Source organism: Eurytemora carolleeae, unplaced genomic scaffold (assembly GCF_000591075.1).
Source record: "Eurytemora carolleeae unplaced genomic scaffold, Eaff_2.0 scaffold911, whole genome shotgun sequence".
Classification (NCBI taxonomy): domain Eukaryota; kingdom Metazoa; phylum Arthropoda; class Copepoda; order Calanoida; family Temoridae; genus Eurytemora; species Eurytemora carolleeae.
In genome coordinates, this window is record NW_019397452.1 from 81,713 (window position 1) to 99,797 (window position 18,085).

General features: G+C 31.5%; 1 protein-coding gene across 2 annotated transcripts; it reads left to right on the forward strand.

The window, feature by feature from the left end:
* Positions 1 to 1,945: 1,945 nt before the first annotated feature.
* On the forward strand, positions 1,946 to 13,232 carry LOC111714374 (uncharacterized). 2 transcript variants are annotated; one of them, XM_023489465.1, is made up of 16 exons: positions 1,954 to 2,178; positions 2,513 to 2,584; positions 3,101 to 3,172; positions 4,015 to 4,080; positions 6,499 to 6,596; positions 7,177 to 7,240; positions 8,414 to 8,449; positions 9,295 to 9,482; positions 10,190 to 10,256; positions 10,465 to 10,608; positions 10,870 to 10,891; positions 10,965 to 11,037; positions 11,093 to 11,144; positions 12,543 to 12,627; positions 12,965 to 13,030; positions 13,114 to 13,232. In XM_023489465.1, the coding sequence occupies exons 2-15, from the start codon at positions 2,520 to 2,522 to the stop codon at positions 13,019 to 13,021; spliced, it is 1,089 nt and encodes a 362-aa protein (XP_023345233.1). In that variant the 5' UTR covers positions 1,954 to 2,178; positions 2,513 to 2,519; the 3' UTR covers positions 13,022 to 13,030; positions 13,114 to 13,232. The 2 variants fall into 2 exon arrangements, with proteins under 2 accessions (XP_023345234.1, XP_023345233.1); XM_023489466.1 differs by having other exon boundaries at positions 1,946 to 2,178; positions 10,980 to 11,037; positions 12,965 to 13,232.
* Positions 13,233 to 18,085: the final 4,853 nt, after the last annotated feature.

Sequence of the window (18,085 nt, forward strand, 5' to 3'; positions counted from 1 at the left end):
CAATGAAGAAGTCTTTCGAAAAAATAAACTCTGCGCCAAAGAAATCGTTGTAAATTGCGCACCAATGATAAGAGATTTGATTATCAAAATATCAAAAATAACAAATTATATGTTAATATATTAACAGTAAATTTATACAAATTAAATGTTGCGCATGGATTCATTAAAATAGTTTGATTATATTTTTACAAATAGGAACTCATTACTCGACTCGACGTAAACTTTCTCATTCAATTTCAACTTTGCAACCTAGTGAAGTAAAATTACGGTTTTCTTACTTTTAGAAAAACAGTAAGAAGTATCAAATGTCTAAAGATTATAAAAATTTACAACTTTTTCTTATACTCAGTCACAGCTATCGAGTCCTAGGGTTTCCAGCGAAAGCAAACTTTCGCGTAAAAATGCTAACTAAATCGAAATTAAGATTTGATATATAATTTACAATATTTATGCTATATAATTTGATAACACAAACAATAAAAAAAATGTATTTTAAACTTACATTTTTTCCAGATAAGACACAATTTTTGTTCTTCAATTAACGTGCAATTTATTGTAATGATACTGTGTACTAAATAGATATTCATATATAGGTCAGATATATCTAAAAACATATTTCCTAATAAATATAGATACACACAGTTGATTATTGATTTTATAAACTAGTCATCTCTGTTTCTTTGTCTAATCATAACTCCTGGACCGTTTAGGCTCAAATTTTGATACGGGAAGGAACTCTGAAGAAGTTATTTGATCTTTTTTCATACAAGGCGGTTCGCGCGTCATTTTTATTAAATAATCGTAGAGTTTTTTCAAGTGACTTTTTCAATTCACGAGTTATATATTTTTACAATGGTGCTCTTTCCATTTTCAGATTTTAACACATTTTTAGACTTTAAAACATTTTATTACAATGGATTAATTAAACCATTTTAAAGCAAGAAAAAGACCAATATATATTCTACATTTATTAATCAGATAAAGGGCCTTTTAGGGTACTGTTGGGAATTGGTTATTCCCTTTTTTTAAATGATAGCTCACTTGAATTACGCTCAAAAGTCCCTTCAATGGATACTTTGATATTTCAAACCTATCTATCTATCTATCTATCTATCTATCTATCTATCTATCTATCTATCTATCTATCTATCTATCTATCTATCTATCTATCTATCTATCTGTATTTATATCTATCTATCCATCTATCTATCTATCTATATATCTATCTAGCTATCTAGCTATACATCTATCTATCTATCTGAATGAGTGTATCTGTATGGTAGAGAAGCCGCCTTGTAATTAGTACATTAGTAACAACAGCCAATTTCTGAATATCATTTCTATACTTACAAGAATTACTCTGGGTGAATATAAGATACTTCGTTAATATACTTCAGGGGGTGTCTTAAAAATCATTTATAATCTAAAAAAATGGCTTTCTTAAACTTTACGGGCAACGCCCCTGGCATTTCTGCTAATGTTATAAAAAATTATAAACTTTTGGTCTAATTTAGACTTAAATGGTTATATCCAAAAAAAGTAAGTCCCTTGTTTTAAATTAATTCAGAACCAAACATTTACAAAAAATATGTAAATGCGTGTTATATATGTACAACAACAACAACCCTTGGATTCTTTATCAGAGAATATACATTCTTATCAGTGCTCTACTGTAAACAGAAGATTAGGTATATTACTTTAGTCCTACGTAAGAGATATTTCAGTAACTGTGAAAATTAATATTGATATAGAAATCATAATTTTGCAATAAATGCCTTACTCCAATAGTTCTTTTAAGTCTATATCAATCCAGATACAACCCCTGTATTCTTCAGTATGTATCAATCCAGATACAAACCTGGTATTCTCCAGTATGTATCAATTCGAGATATAACTCTCTCTGTATTTTCAAGTATGTATCAATCCAGATACAACCCTCTGTATTCTCAAGTATGTATCAATCCTGATACAACTCTTTGTATTCTCAAGCATGTATCAATCCAGATACAACTCTCTGTATTCTCAAGCATATATTAATTCAGATAAAAATCTCTCAAACCCTATGAACTCTAACAAGAGCTAATACGTCCGAACTTAATAAAACAGTATTTATATTCAACTGACTTTATTTTGGTATAATGTACAGATCAAGATTAAACTGACCAATAATACAGTCAGGTGATTATAACTTAAAATTCAGTGATGGTGATGGACCAAACCTTTGTAGAGTAAAAAAGTAGATGTTAGTTCCACATTGATTATAACTGGATGTATATCTTTTATAGGTTTAGGTTTCCAAGATATATTGATTATTACTATATTTATTACATACATCCTAAAGTAATGAATTAATGATATGTTTGATATAGAATATACAAGTACGTTTAAAAGTAGCTTGATCCATGCAGGTACAGTACAACGTCTAATGTATATGTATATTATACCGTAATGTTTATTTACATGTAAATTTAGGTTTCCAATATATATTGATTATTACTATATTTATTTTTAGATTTTAAATGACGAGACTTCAAGATATATTTCTAGAAAGCTGTCTTGAAGGTGATTTCAACACTGTCGCAAGGTGAAGGACATTTTTTTCAACTTTTTAATTCCAAACATTTTTACGATGAAAGACAACAAAATGTTGAAACTTTTGATATCTATGTAATAAAGATCTTTGCTCATATATGTATAAATATAAAATTATATATTAAAAGAATTAGCTCCAAATTAAAACATTTTAATATATTTCAGAATTATACTAAACATATGAATGTTGTTTCATGCCTTACAATATATATAAGTATTCAAAACATGTTTTGAAGTTTTATTGCATATATATATATATATATATATATTTATGTGAGCTATAGCTGACCAAACGGCTGGACCAAGCTGACATTTTTTTAGGGAACCCATATTTGTAGCCCCAACTAAGCTTAAAACTCAAATTTTTTTTCTCAGAAATAAAAATCTTTATTTTCTATGTTTTTAAAATTCAACGGGCAACGCCGGTACTTTAGCTAATATGCTAATCAGAAATCTTTTGTCCCATTGATTAAAATATTCAGTTTTAATAACACAAATCTTATTTTAGGATAATTCGACGGAATAGGAGAAGTTGGGTTGGGAGGTCGTCTTTTGATATAAATGTTCTAGATAAAAATAGGTGAATAAACTATAATAATACTAATCTTATTCAACCAGCAAACCCTAAATTTATAAAGATGCATGTCTGATTCCCAATGGTACCCAAACATGTTAAAAACAATTTGATTTTAGACACTCTTTTTGGTGTTTATAGTGTTTCCTTATTTCTCTCTTAACGTGTTTATACAGCAGAGTCAATATTGGAAGTTGTATAACTAATAAAGGTTTAAAGGAAACTATTGTAAATGGAACAAGCCAATCTGAAAATGAAGGGTCCGCAGTTTTGAGTTTTTGGAAAAGCGTTAGTTTCGGTTTGTTAACGTGGGAAATCATCTTAAAACGAAACGATCGTTTTGAAAACGATAATTTTTGAAATTAATCGTTTTTGAAAGGGAGGAAAGTTATGATAGTTTTTAAGAAAAACGAAACGATCGTTTTAAAAAACGGGAAAATGATCGTTTTGAAATAAAAACGAATGTTTGAGATGTAAAATATTGTTTTGAAATCAATCGTTTTAGGTTAAAAACGCTCGTTTTTATAATACAAATGATAGTTTTGAAAATCATCGTTTTGGAATAAAACGACAAATTTTGAATCGTACAAACCTTGCTTTGAACGAGAAAATTTGCTTCAATAAAATTTACACAAAATAAGATCGTTTTTACTTCAAAACTATACTTTTTTTCCGTTAGTTTTTTTGTTTTCTAAAGCTTAAAACTTACACTAAAAACGAATGTTAGTCAGGTTTAAAAAATCCAAAACGAAACTAAAATTCATGTTTTTCCGATCGTTTTTGAAACCGATGCCCATCCCTACCCTTGACTGCCTTTTCATTCCCTTTAACGTCCAACATATTTCTAGACGAACTGGATTAATATTAAGTTGTATAAGTGGATCAGCCGATGTGGTTAACTTACTCACGTCCAGGTAAAAAAAGAGATTTTTTCGAAATTGTTATAATATAATAGTTTTAATAGTTTTTAAAAAGTCATTTAATGAACTAAAATTGCACAGAATGTATAAGAAAATATAATTCTAATATCTAGAAAAATTTAAAGTATCTAAACTCTGCTATAATTTATGTCGGAGGTGTCTCTAAACTCTGCTGATACTTAGATCGGAGGTGTCTCTAAACTCTGCTGATATTTATATCGGAGGTGTATCTAAACTCTGCTGATATTTAGATCGGAGGTGTCTCTAAACTCTGCTGATATTTAGATCGGAGGTGTCTCTAAACTCTGCTGATATTTATCGGAGGTGTCTCTAAACTCTGCTGATATTTATATCGGAGGTATCTCTAATCTCTGCTGATATTTAGATCTGAGGTGTCTCTAAACTCTGCTGATATTTATTGGAGGTGTATTTAAACTCTGCTGATATTTATTGGAGGTGTCTCTAATCTCTGCTGATATTTAGATCGGAGATGTCTCTAAACTCTACTGATACTTATTGGAGGTGTCTTTAAACTCTGCTGATATTTATTGGAGGTGTCTCTAATCTCTGCTGATAATCGGAGGTGTCTCTAAACTCTGCTGATATTTATATCGGAGGTGTCTCTAATCTCTGCTGATATTTAGATCTGAGGTGTCTCTAAACTCTGCTGATATTTAGATAGGAGGTGTCTCTTAACTCTTTTGATATTTAGATCGGAGGTGTCTTTAAACTCTGCTGATATTTAGATCGGAGGTGTCTCTAAACTCTGCTGATATTTAGATTGGAGGTGTCTCTAAACTCTGCTGATATTTATTGGAGGTGTCTTTAAATTCTGCCGATATTTATTGGAGGTGTCTCTAATCTCTGCTGATATTTAGATCGGAGGTGTCTCTAAACTCTGCTGATATTTATTGGAGGTGTCTCTAAATTCTGCTGATATTTATTGGAAGTGTCTCTAATCTCTGCTGATACTTACATCGGAGGTGTCTTTAAACTCTGCTGATAATTAGATCAGAGGTGTCTCTAAACTCTGCTGAGACTTAGCTTGGATGTGTCTCTAAAATCTGCTGATATTTAGATCGTAGGTGTCTCTAAACTTTGCTGATACTTAGATCAGAGGTGTCTCTAAACTCTGCTGAAACTTAGATCGGAGGTGTCTCTAAACTCTGCTCATACTTAGATCGGAGGTATCTCTAATCTCTGCTGATACTTAGATCGGAGGTGTCTCTAAACTCTGCTGATACCTAGATCGAAGGTGTCTTTAATCTCTGCTGATACTTAAATCGGAGGTGTCTCTAAACTTTGCTGATATTTAGATCGGAGGTGTCTTTAAACTCTGCTAATATTTAGATCGGAGGTGTCTCTAAACTCTGCTGATATTTAGATCGGAGGTGTCTCTAAACTCTGCTGATATTTATTGGAGGTGTCTTTAAACTCTGCCGATATTTATTGGAGGTGTCTCTAAACTCTGCTGATATTTATTGGAGGTGTCTTTAAACTCTGCTGATATTTATTGGTGTTGTCTCTAATCTCTGCTGATATTCAGATCGGAGGTGTCTCTAAACTCTGCTGATATTTATATCGGAGGTGTCTCTAAACTCTGCTCATATTTATATCGGAGGTGTCTCTAAACTCTGCTGATATTTATCGGAGGTGTCTCTAAACTCTGCTGATATTTATTGGAGATGTCTCTAAACTCTGCTGATATTTATATCGGAGGTGTCTCTAAACTCTGCTGATATTTAGATCGGAGGTGTCTCTAATCTCTGCTGATATTTATATCGGAGGTATCTCTAATCTCTGCTGATATTTATATCGGAGGTGTCTCTAAACTCTGCTGATATTTATTGGAGATGTCTCTAAACTCTGCTGATATTTATATCGGAGGTGTCTCTAAACTTTGCTGATATTTAGATCGGAGGTGTCTCTAATCCCTGCTGATATTTAGATGGGAGGTGTCTCTAAACTCTGCTGATATTTAGATCGGAGGTGTTTCTAAACTCTGCTGATATTTATATCGGAGGTGTCTCTAATCTCTGCTGATATTTAGATTGGAGGTGTCTCTAAACTCTGCTGATATTTACATCGGAGGTGTCTCTAAACTCTGCTGATATTTATCGGAGGTGTCTCTAAACTCTGCTTATATTTAGATCGGAGGTGTCTCTAAACTCTGCTTCGAAGGTGTCTTTAATCTCTGCTTATATTTATATCGGAGGTGTCTCTAAACTCTGCTTATATTTATATCGGAGGTGTCTCTAAACTCTGCTCATATTTATATCGGAGGTGTCTCTAAACTCTGCTGATATTTAGATCGGAGGTGTCTCTAAACTCTGCTGATATTTAGATCGGAGGTGTCTCTAAACTCTGCTGATGTTTATATCGGAGGTGTCTTTAAACTCTGCTGATATTTAGATCGGAGGTGTCTTTGAACTCTGCTGATGTTTTCGGAGGAACTGCTCTCATGTATGCATCTAAACTTGAAAACCCAGAATGCTTGGAAATATTATTGGGTAAATATTATTAAAACATTTATTTTGGAGGAGTTATATTTAGATTATAAAAATCTAAAACAAATAAAAAATTCTAAAATCATTTATCATTTATGTAGATGCTGAACAGTGAAAACCCTAAACAAACTACATTGTTGAAAACTAGTTATGAATAATAACGCCTTACCCATGCAATAAGTCATGAATTGATTCATTGAAACCCCAAATTATAAAATACAATGCCTAGGTAAAAAAAGTAAGTTTTTAACTTTCATATTTTTGTAATTTTGCATTAATGTTTTGAGCATAGCAGCTTCATTGTATATAGTTCGATATAGTTCGTGTTGTACATAGAAAAGTCGACACAGCCCCCGTAGTTTCACACGCCAGATAATACGTCCGCCATAAAATGCGTAGAACCCTCAATAGATCATCTCCCTTTTATCAAACCGTACACTCAGTATCGATTTATTTTTAATATGTTTTCATGTAAACTGTAAATATATAATGTTTCGTATAGTTCATGTTATTATTTAGAACGGTTAAGCGCTCATTTCATAAATTAATTTAATATTCACGTTTAACATTTTGTTTTTTTCAGCACATCGTGATGTTGATCCTGATGCTGAAGATCTAGATGGGAAAACTGCCGAGGACTATGCTAGGTAACCGAACTCACAGTCATCCATAGATTGCTATCTTTTGCGCGAAAATTTTCGAGAATTTTGTTAATTTTTGTAAAACACGAAAACTTAGAGTGGTTTACAGTTTTAAAATGTACATGTCTGGGAGATACAAAGGATTTACATTTGATGCAACTTTTTATTTCTGTCTGGATCCAGGTGAACTAACCTCCTTATCATATACTAGTAATAGACATTATTAGTAATTTTCCAGAAAGAACTTATTATTAGCATTAGTTGAATTCGAAAGAAAGTGCATCAGGATTTTGCTTCACCTCTAACTGTGAAGTAAAATATACATATTTTGAAATTTTGGTAAATTACTTCCACCATTCGCTATTTATTTGTTTCGTTAGCGTTGCACAAATTTATCAAAAGAATTTAGATTAATATATATTTTATATGTTTTTAAAACCATATATTATATAAGGTAAAACTTTCTTTGTTTTGTCCTTTTTTGCATGATATGCATTTAATTCAAAGTAGAATAAGTTGCAGCACATACTTCAAATCTTTTTTAACTGTTACCATACACAAAAATGATTTCCCCATTCATCTATATTTGAATTTTGATTGGGTGTCTGTCTGTTTGTTTGTATCCAATAAACGTCAAAACGGCTGAACCGATCGGACCCAAATCAGGGAAGGTTCATGTAAATAATCAAAATTTCAAAATTTGTGTTTAAAAGTTTTTTATTTTTGTAAAATTTGAAAATGCGCAAAAAAATATTGTGAAATCGGCAAACTTTTTTTGTTATTGTTTTATACTGTAAAAAGAGAAGATGCTCACAGATAAAGCCACAAGTAAAAATAAAAAAAAAGATGATGGACGCGAAGCGCCCAAAAGCCTAGTCTATATTTAAATTTTGATTGTCTGTCTGTCTGTGTCCAATAAACGTCAAAATAGTTAATAGGGCCCAATTTTTGTGAGGAAACTCACATGACCCAAGGGAAGGTTTATAAAGCCTAAAAAAAGAAAAATTCTGGAGAAAATGTCAAAATAAAAAAATTTAATATTCTAATGTTCACAGAAAAATCCGCAGATTCCGGAAAAAATGACAGCTTGAAAAAAATCATTCTAACGCTAAAATTGTTGCAAGATTTGCTAATTTCATTTATTCAAAACCTATAAATCATAATCATATTTTTTATCAGGGAATGTGACAGAGGAGACAATATTGTGGTTCTTCGGTAGGCCATTTACACATTTATTAAAGACCGTTTTCGTTTACATTAAATAACTTTGCTGCAAGTTGCCTATTATAATAGACAAACAACGAGATAGTAAATCTAAAATTAATGCGTAACATTTTATATATCTTTATTATGTGTACTCAAATTGTATTTGAAAAGCTGAAAAAGTTGAAAATAATCGTTATTTTTTAATCGCATAAAAATAACATCTTTTTAATTGTAACTAAACATATCAAGAGTTGAAATATTGATAATCTGCATTATTGTAATACATTGCATTTTAGGCACTTATTCTATTAAAAAATAACATGCAGACTTATTCTATGAGACAAAATTAGACGTTCCACATTTATTTTTATGATAACTTATCATCAAAGATTAAAGATTTATCTAGTTTTAATTTTGATGTTTTTCTGCTTTTAAAGCAAAGATTTGTCAAAATTATGATGATATCTTTAATTGATATTTACAGTACACTGTGATTTAAACATATCAAGCTCTCAACTCAAAGCTAAAATCTATGAGAATGTTTCCAATAACTTCTTAAAAACCAAAGATAACAATACTAACTCTATATAGTGCTGAAATGCACATGTAAAGAGCTACAAAAAAATCACAAGTGAGTTTTAGCGGTAAAACCAATGCAACAATTCAAAGTCGACCTTGTCTTAAAAATCGATGAGACTTTGTATAAGCAGGCTGATTCTTTGTAAGAGTACAGAGTGTCCCATATAATATTAGATTATCTACAATTTTTAACGCCAAAATACGCACTTAATACTCGAAAAATCTAGCATTTTCAAAAAAAAAATTCTATTATATATAGATTATATAAATAAAAGGGAGGCCCGAGCAGAGCGTATCCGAGGATCCTGGTTGGTGGATCCAGTAGAAGCTGCAGACTCAGATACTGATCAAGGAACAGAGGTTGAGACATATGATGAGAGTGTGCAGAACGGGATTAGTCTTGTGTCTAGGAGTCTATGTTATTCTAATTCAGAACCTGCCGATCCAATAACAACACAATTAGGTGTTTTTTTACGAAATCATTAATGCCCTTGTCATTTTAAGTTACAGGGTGTCCCATGAAGCATGACAGTTAGTGAATAGTTTTGAATGTCTTCTTCCATATGCTGTACTAGATATTAAAGACTTTTTGCAGCTTATTTAGTTTAGAAAAAACTTTATTTAAATATATTTTACTTAGCAATCAATTATGATGCCATAAAATATTTATTATTATTCTCTTTGGCAACAAAAAAAATGACATATTATGGAAGAAGCCATTTTAAACTATTCACCAACTGTCATGTATTGTGGGACACCCTCCTGTACCTCCCATATGTCCAATTTACATTAGTACCTTTCAGATCTTTATCTTAATAATAACTGAATTTTATCTCTGCTGATTTAGCTTGAAAAGTGTTTAATTTTTTACAATTTTCTCCTTTGTATCTATAAAATAAGAAATGCGCTCATGAATGTAAAGAATGTGTAGAGCAAACTAAAATTGGATATAATCAATTTAAAATAAACGCTGATGGATAGATCATCTATTCTTGATCAGACAACGCTTCTTTAAAGGGTACCGTTGTGAATCGAAAATGGATAGTCACTTGAAATTCAGCATAAAGTAAAGACATAATCATTTCACTGTTTTCTAGTTACTACTGTATGACATCCATTTAAAAAAATATATTTAACCGTTTCCCAAGAGTAATTGAATTTTAATTGTAGAATCCCGCTGTATTGAAAACTTTAATCATGAAAAAGAAAAGTTGGAAGAAAATCTAAAAGATCTAAGGTGATTTAATTAATATCCAGAAGTAGTTGATCTACGTAGATTAAGCTAAACCACTTCTCTTGAACTTGAGCCTGGTAGAAACATGTGGTCCGGTCATAGAGCTACTTAATTTAACTTTTTCATGCTGTTCCTTAAAATGGACGTCTTAACTATTTATCTCATTATTTTTACAAAAACAATTCTTAAATTTTTTTCTTCTATTTTATAGGCTCAAATTTGAATCAGATTTGCAAACTATTGATTCGGAGTTGTCTGAAGAGAAAAGAAGTTTAGAGGAAAAGTATTTAGCCGAAGTTGTCCAAGCTGAAGAGAAAGCCAAGAAGCAAAAAGAAGATTTACAAGCAAAATTTAGGAAAATAACAGTTTGTCATTTAACTGGGCTTGATTTTTTTTTATTAATTTAACATTGAATTAATCATCTCCAAGATTCTATTTTTTTTTATTGGCGGATTTATAAAAAGAAAAATATATGAATAAAGCAAAAATTGTCCTTACCAATATAAATTCGAACATGCATCCAACAGTGAATGATGCAGATTTGATTTTGTTTAAACAATGCTAAAATTGCAAGACATATTTAATTATTATAAAAACCGTTTTTTTTTGGCTGTAGTGCTACAAAGAAATCATTAGAGGTGAACTTTACAAACACATTAATAAACAAAATTTTGGTCTGTTTTCAAAAGCGAATTATCTGTTGGTATTTAGGTTGGTTTACAAAAGTTGAATATATGCCTTGATAAATTTGACTGGAACAAGTTTTTGAGGATTTCTAATTCAGGTAGTAATGAGATATTAAAGAGAAAAAATAGAATAATTCTAAATTTTAAATTTAGTTTCTGAGTTTGAATGTCCTGTTTGCATGGAAGAAATGAAACCTCCTGTTAAGTAAGAAAAAGTTTATTTATGTCTTTGTCTAGCACTGAAATTCAGGCAAAAGTAATTTATTCGGAAATACTAGAACGAAGTCACGGTCTTTAAACACAATTTTGGCTATGATATTAAATCCTTTGACATAATACATGACAGGATTTCAAATAAAAAGGAGTTATGAAGTTATCATAACCCTATTCCTGCTGGGGGGGGGGGGTCTATTTATTAAAATCAATTTATTGAAATTTTCTGACTTTTCCTAAATACCCATAGCCCTCCTTTTAGATCCAAAACCGGGTTTTTATACTAACTGCCTGAGTCCTAAGGCACACTACCTTAATGACTACTTTTTTCTTTAACAGACTAAATCTTTGTTTTGACCCACTTTCAACTGTCATATTTTTATAACTTTTAGCTTTTTGGAAAGCCTATAACGTAAGGAAACGGATTACACAAGTTTTGCAAAGAAATTTTTGCAAAATATGTTGTTACAACCCGTCAAAAGAAATTTGTACATTTTTAGTTTTTCTTAGTTACACATCAGGTTATTAAAAACTTTGCAAAGCCTTTTGCATATTTGGAATGGCATGACCAAGGGCTTTTATTATATTTTATCATTTTTTGGACTTTTTGCAAACATTTTTACTATATAACTGGATTTTGCAAAAAATTCAAACGTTTGCCAATTTTCAATGTTTTTGTCAGATTCTGAAAGTAGAGCATAAGAGCTTTCCAATGATGTATCATTTGTCATATTTGGACATCAAACATGGGATTAAATTTAGTGGGGGGGGGGAGGAAGGGGGCAAAATTGACCCCCCCCCCCCAATATATCCTGGTTTGCAAGCACCCCAACAGGAATAGGGTTAATGTGAATGAATTTAAATGACAAAGCTTGAAGAAACGATCATAGACAAGACAATAATTGTGGCCGGTGCAGCTACCTTATATTTAATTTGGTTTATTTGTTCTTTTTGGGCAAGGTTATAATGCAAGGAAAGTTAATTGCAGTTGCGAATACTCTGCGCACATATTGAAACCAACTCTCTCTGGGTTGAATATTTTGATTATTTACATAATAGTTTCCTATGATCAGAATATGTCATTGATTTTTTAAGTGAAAGATGGATCCCATGTCAGGCTTTGACATCCGTCTTGTGTTTACATTACCGCCCAGAGACAGTACACTGCAGTACAAAAGATGCGTACACCTCTAAAATAACTTTCCTTGCATTATAACCTTGGTTTTGTGCTTCGTTCTAGATGGTTTTAAAGCTTTAAAATGTTAGATATCTTAGATTTAAAAAAAACATAAAACAAATAAAAAACCAATGGTCATAAATAAAGCTCATGTAAGTGCTTTCTATCCTTACAAAATATCAAACCTTGTTATGCCATATTTCTAAATTGAAGGATTTGGCAATGTGTTGATGGACATCCTATCTGTGATATATGCAGAAGAATGCCACAAGTTACCCAATGTCCCGTATGCAGACAGGTATCAGATCCGGATCTTATTTTTTGGGTCCCAGGATCCGTATCCGGGTCCTCTAAAACCACAAAATTTCGGACAAAATAAATTAAATTCATTTTTCTTGCTAACAAAACAATAAAGAAACTATCACAATTAAACACTTTTCAGGCAAGAAAAATGACTTTATTCTCCAAATAAGGTCACTAAAAATTTCAACGACAATTTATTTAATGTTTTCCCTAGTTTAGCAAAAATAAAGAGAGCTTCGCTCTCAACTTTTTTAGTCAACAATGTCATAAACGTAGTAAAAAATCTTTTTTTAAAATTATTTTTTGCTTTACTGATTTATTTGTATGTTCAGGATATTATCGGCAGAAACATCTTGGCAGAAAAAATTGCACTCAGCATTTTCTCATAATTTGCACAAATTCAACAAAATATGTAATTTCCACATTATACCGTGTAACATTGTCATGAATATATCTGTTTATTTTCTCATAATTTGCACAAATTCAACAAAATATGTAATTTCCGCATTATACCGTGTAACATTGTCATGAATATATCTGTTTATTGATCACGATAGTCCTCATGTATTATTTGTATTATTTTAATAAAAGTTGATTAATGTTTGACTTAATAAATACTATAAATTCTGTAAGCTACATTTTCTTGATTTAATCAGCTTAATCTAAAATAATTGCAATTTCCCAATTTTCGCAAAAAAAATTTTGAATAGTTTTGAATTTTTTCTTTTTGCATGGTATTTTCTCTTTTATTTAAAATTTGTGCTTTGCATACAATTAAAAAGGTTTTATAAACATATACAAATTATAATTCTTAAATAAAGATTTATAGAAAATTAGAGTTTGTGGCAAGTCTTGAGGTCCATAAAAGGTTAAAGCATTCTAAATGACATTTTTTTTGTTTAAAATATTATTATTTACATTATATAAAAGGTGCTCTTTCTAAAAACGAAAATATATATTGTATACAATTGCATGAAGCCAAGAATGTTAGAAAAAAAAGACTTAAATTCCCTAAAGGTCTCTTTGCAGTCCCATCCTTTGTGGGTAATCTGGAATATGCAAAGGCAGCTAAAGGGGTGTCTGGGACCCCAGCAGGAATAGGGTTAAAACACTCAGAAAACGTTATTCTCATAAAACCCTACTAGAAATGTTCGTTAAGAAAAACGTTATAAGCTCTGTCATATATAATATTAGGTTTAATCTACAGAATGGATTACAAATTTTCTTTTTTAAATTGTTACTAAAAATCCTTTGAAATGGACAATATGCTCGCAAAAATATACAATATACAATATACAATATTTGTCTGATGTACAATTACCGCGTATACAATAAGCTTTTCTGAATATTTCATATACAAATGGAATACCGTCTGCAAAGCATGTATAATCATATGGTAGGATCTCCCTTCCATTTCTTACTCCCTGGTTAGATCGGACTCCAACTATTTCATGAATTTGTATTCTATGGACAGAATATCCTTTTTAACTTTATAAGTTGAAAATAATGATTTAATCTTGTATTCACATTGTCATCCTGGTCACAATATGCCACCGTTCAAATTTCTGGCGCTCCGTCGCTCCTTCGAAATGTTACAAACTCTTAAAGGAACTGTGAACGTAATGTTAAAGGAACTGTAAATGAAATGTTTGAATCACAACGAAACCTTTGAAAGCGTTGTCTGATCATGAAGTGAATAGAGTTGTCAATATCTCAGAAGATAGACAAAAATATTAAACACTGTTTAAGCATGAAAATTGTCAGTAGCTTCCACATTATAGATCAGATAAAGGATTTAAAGGAGTGCACCTCTAAATCAGCAACTTAGTTTTTGTATTTTGCAGTAAAACATTGAATTATTTACATCGACATTTCAATCTGTGCAAGTTGTTGACCAACTGTTATAAATTCTATGATATTTGGAATAATTCATGAAAAAAGTCTATTCTATATTGAAACCAACCCATATGTTGCTTAAACTAATAATCACTACCTTTCAGACCTAGTTCACTTTACAATATTAATAAATACATATGCCGACATCTTTTTTAATATATCATCTATAGGCGGAACCCAGTTTACTCTGTCATATCGTCTTTTTACCATTGAGCAGGGAGTGGGGGAAACAGACACCCAGACAGATAAGCCAAATTTATATATAGATATAATCCCGAAACCGGTCTGCGTTCTTGTACTACTTTTGCTATAAAATATATGTTTTTCTTCCGAAATACTCGCTGTAAAAAAGACGACATCTAAATATATTGCGAGTTTACATGATCCAATCAAGAATAAATAAGTGAAGAGGAAAAATAATTATAAATTTAAATCATTAAAAACCAATGCAAGCTCCAATTTATATAATGTTTGTAAATGAAAAGATTATTATGAATATATTCATTTTGTCCATTCTCAACATGAAACACAAGACAAATTCATTTTTAGAGGAGTATTGTGACAAAAGCCAGTCAACCCTCCCCCCCTGACCCCCTAAAATACCCCACCGGGGGGGGGGGGGGTTATAACTGTAAATTCCATCATTTACCATTTTTACCAGATTCACCATATTTTTTCATTCGCCAATTTAAGAAAATACTTCTATAAATAACTTAAAAGTACTGTAATGTAATGGTACCCTTATACCTTTATCTGTCTGATTCACAACGGAATTTGATCAATGATCAGGGATGCAGGATTGACCCTTGTTATTATTTAAAAAATGTTTTATTTTCAATTGATGTTTCTTTTAAGATTAAATTTCAGAAATTATCACTTTTAAAAAATGTTTTATTTTCATTTGATTTTTATCTTAAAATCAAATTTCAGGAATTATAACTTTTTAAAAATGTTTTATTTTTAATTGTTGTTTCCCTTAAAATTAAATTTAAGAAATTATCACTTTTAAAAAAACGACATGCCAAATTAAATATGATCTAATTTAAAGTGAATATTTTTCCACTCATATTATTTTATGATGTAGAAATCTGCTATAAATTTTTTTTTTATATTTTTGATGATGTTCCTTTTTGGCAGCCATCTTTAAAGAGCGGCCATTTTGCCCTGTTTGGCTGGTGAATTAACTTGATTTAGGTTGAATGCCTGAATTTTGATTGGATTGGTTGAGTGGCTAAGATATGCATAAGTTGCTGCATATATTATCATGCAACCCTGGCTTAAGCCGCCAACTAGGCATATATATTCAGTATTCACTGCCTGTCTACCTAGCCCTCTTTCTCTATATTAGATTGTCTATCTCAAGGTACTAATGTAAGGAAAGTTATTTTAGAGGTGTACATATTTTTTGTACTGCAGTGTACTGTCTTTGGGCGGAAAAGTAAACACAAGACGGATGTCACAGCCTGAAATGGAATCCATTTTCACAAATATAATCAATGAAATATTCTGGTTATAGGAAACTATTATGTGAATTTTGAAAATTATCAAAATCTAATGCTTTAGACTTCCACGGATACTAAACGAACACTGATGCATCTGTTCTTGTTTACAAATTCCGCCCAGAGAGAACTGGTTTCAATATGTACGCAGAGTATACGCGACCACAATAAACTTTCCTTGCATTAGTACCTTGGTCTATCTCAAAGTTTTATTCTTGTGTTCATTTCTTCTACAAATATTGCCAATGGTATTGTCGTATTTACAACGGATATCTAGGTAAGATATGTTCTTTAATGTTGTGGAAACAAATCAGTTTATGTTACAAAATTCTGACATTTTATTTAAAAAAATAATAGGATATACCCATTCCAATTTTTTTCTGCCTTCCTAGCTGCCCCCTGCCTACCTCCTGCCTGCCTAGCTTGCACCTACCTGCCTTCTGCCTGCCTAGCTGCCCCCTGCCGTACCTTCTGCCTACCTAGCTGCCCCTGCCGTACCTTCTGCCTGCCTATCTATCTAGATATTAATAAACACTGTGCCTGTTATATTGTTTGTAATTATACGGCACCTGGTTTAATAAATATGTTTTGCACGTGACAAAGATAGAACACAGCGGACATCTTGTTTTCTCTTTTTCCTTTATTCCCAGTTATGATAAATGTCACATCAGTCAGATAGACTCTATTTAGAATTAAACGTAAATACATATTTAAAAAATCCGATTTGAAATGTTAATTTTCATTTTTCATGAAACAAAACGTCCCCCCACCCCCACTGTATAAAATTGAAAAAAGCCCGGTGGTTTGAGATTCCACGGGCAACGTCGGACCCTTTAGCTATTTAAAAATAGTACAATTCAGACTTGATCTCAACTATGTGTTGTTCTCTTCGTGTTTTACACCACGAAGTGTATAAGCCCAGAGGGGGATCTAAGTTTTTATATAAAACCTCCCAGAAGCAACAGTTTTTGCGACTAAAGCATCTTCAAGCCGATATCATGCTCCTGCGCCCAGTGAGATGAACAGGTTGCGTGATTTAATTTCTTCGAGGTTGTGTGATTATGTGTATTTCGAGGTTGCGTGATTACAGTTATTTCGAGGTTGCGTGATTATAATTATTTCGAGATTTCGTGATTATTTGACATGAAGTTTGCGGTATTATATCTATAGCTACAGAGCGTCCCTTATCATTTTAGATTATCTTCAAGCTTTAACAGCGAAATACGCACAATTACTCCAAAGGCCAAGTAGTTTTTTGCAAAACAATGTTATTTTGTTATTAGTCCCTAAAGCCAAAATGTTCCCCTCTAGAAAATTCAAAATTTGGAAAATTATGCCAAACAAATTTTAGGTTGAACTAATTTTAGAATTTAGAATTTACCCTCAAAGGTTGTGACTCTAACGCTACTCCGACTAATGGGGGGGGGGGGGGTCACACCGTATCCCCCCCCTGTCTTTAATTTGTGATACATTTTTGACTTTTCTAACTAATACCTCTTAATTTATGATAAAAGCAAGGCTTATGTACAGGGTGTCCCAAAAACATGGGAATTCTGTAACGAATTGGATATCGTCTTTGTTATGAACTAGTATTGTAATACCTAATTTAAAAAGCCATAGTATAATTATGTCTGCTAGAGTTTATTATATGGAAAGGGTAAAAGACTGTAAAGATGTGTCTATAATGTCTCTGCAAGATGAACAGTGAAGACGGACAAGTTTGCTCTGCTTTTAGTTATCATCATTCACAAATCTGGATCAAGTTATCAACTAGCTCAATAAGGTAAAACTTAATAATTTATACATCATTAAAGGGAGTACAGGCTATGTAAGGTAGTTGAACTGTGTTCTGGAAAGATCTGTAAATCTTAAGTTAAATCGCAAATTCGGTGTTAAAAAACTCCTACTTTGGGGGTGGTTATGTTTTCAGAATTAGTTTTTATTAAATTAATAAATAACGACGACATAAAATGTAAAAAAGTTCTACAATAAACTACAGACGTCATGTATAGGAACATGTTGAGAAAATAAAAATTAATTTAATCATCGAAAATAAGT

What these genes read in the sequence shown, in the direction of transcription:
- LOC111714374 (XM_023489465.1), top strand. Translation starts at nt 2,520, where the DNA reads ATGACGAGACTTCAAGATATATTTCTAGAAAGCTGTCTTGAAGGTGAT. An exon ending in ATGCTTGGAAATATTATTGG is followed by an intron (nt 6,597 to 7,176) that starts GTAAATATTATT and finishes TGTTTTTTTCAG; the next exon opens with CACATCGTGATGTTGATCCT. An exon ending in ACTGCCGAGGACTATGCTAG is followed by an intron (nt 7,241 to 8,413) that starts GTAACCGAACTC and finishes ATTTTTTATCAG; the next exon opens with GGAATGTGACAGAGGAGACA.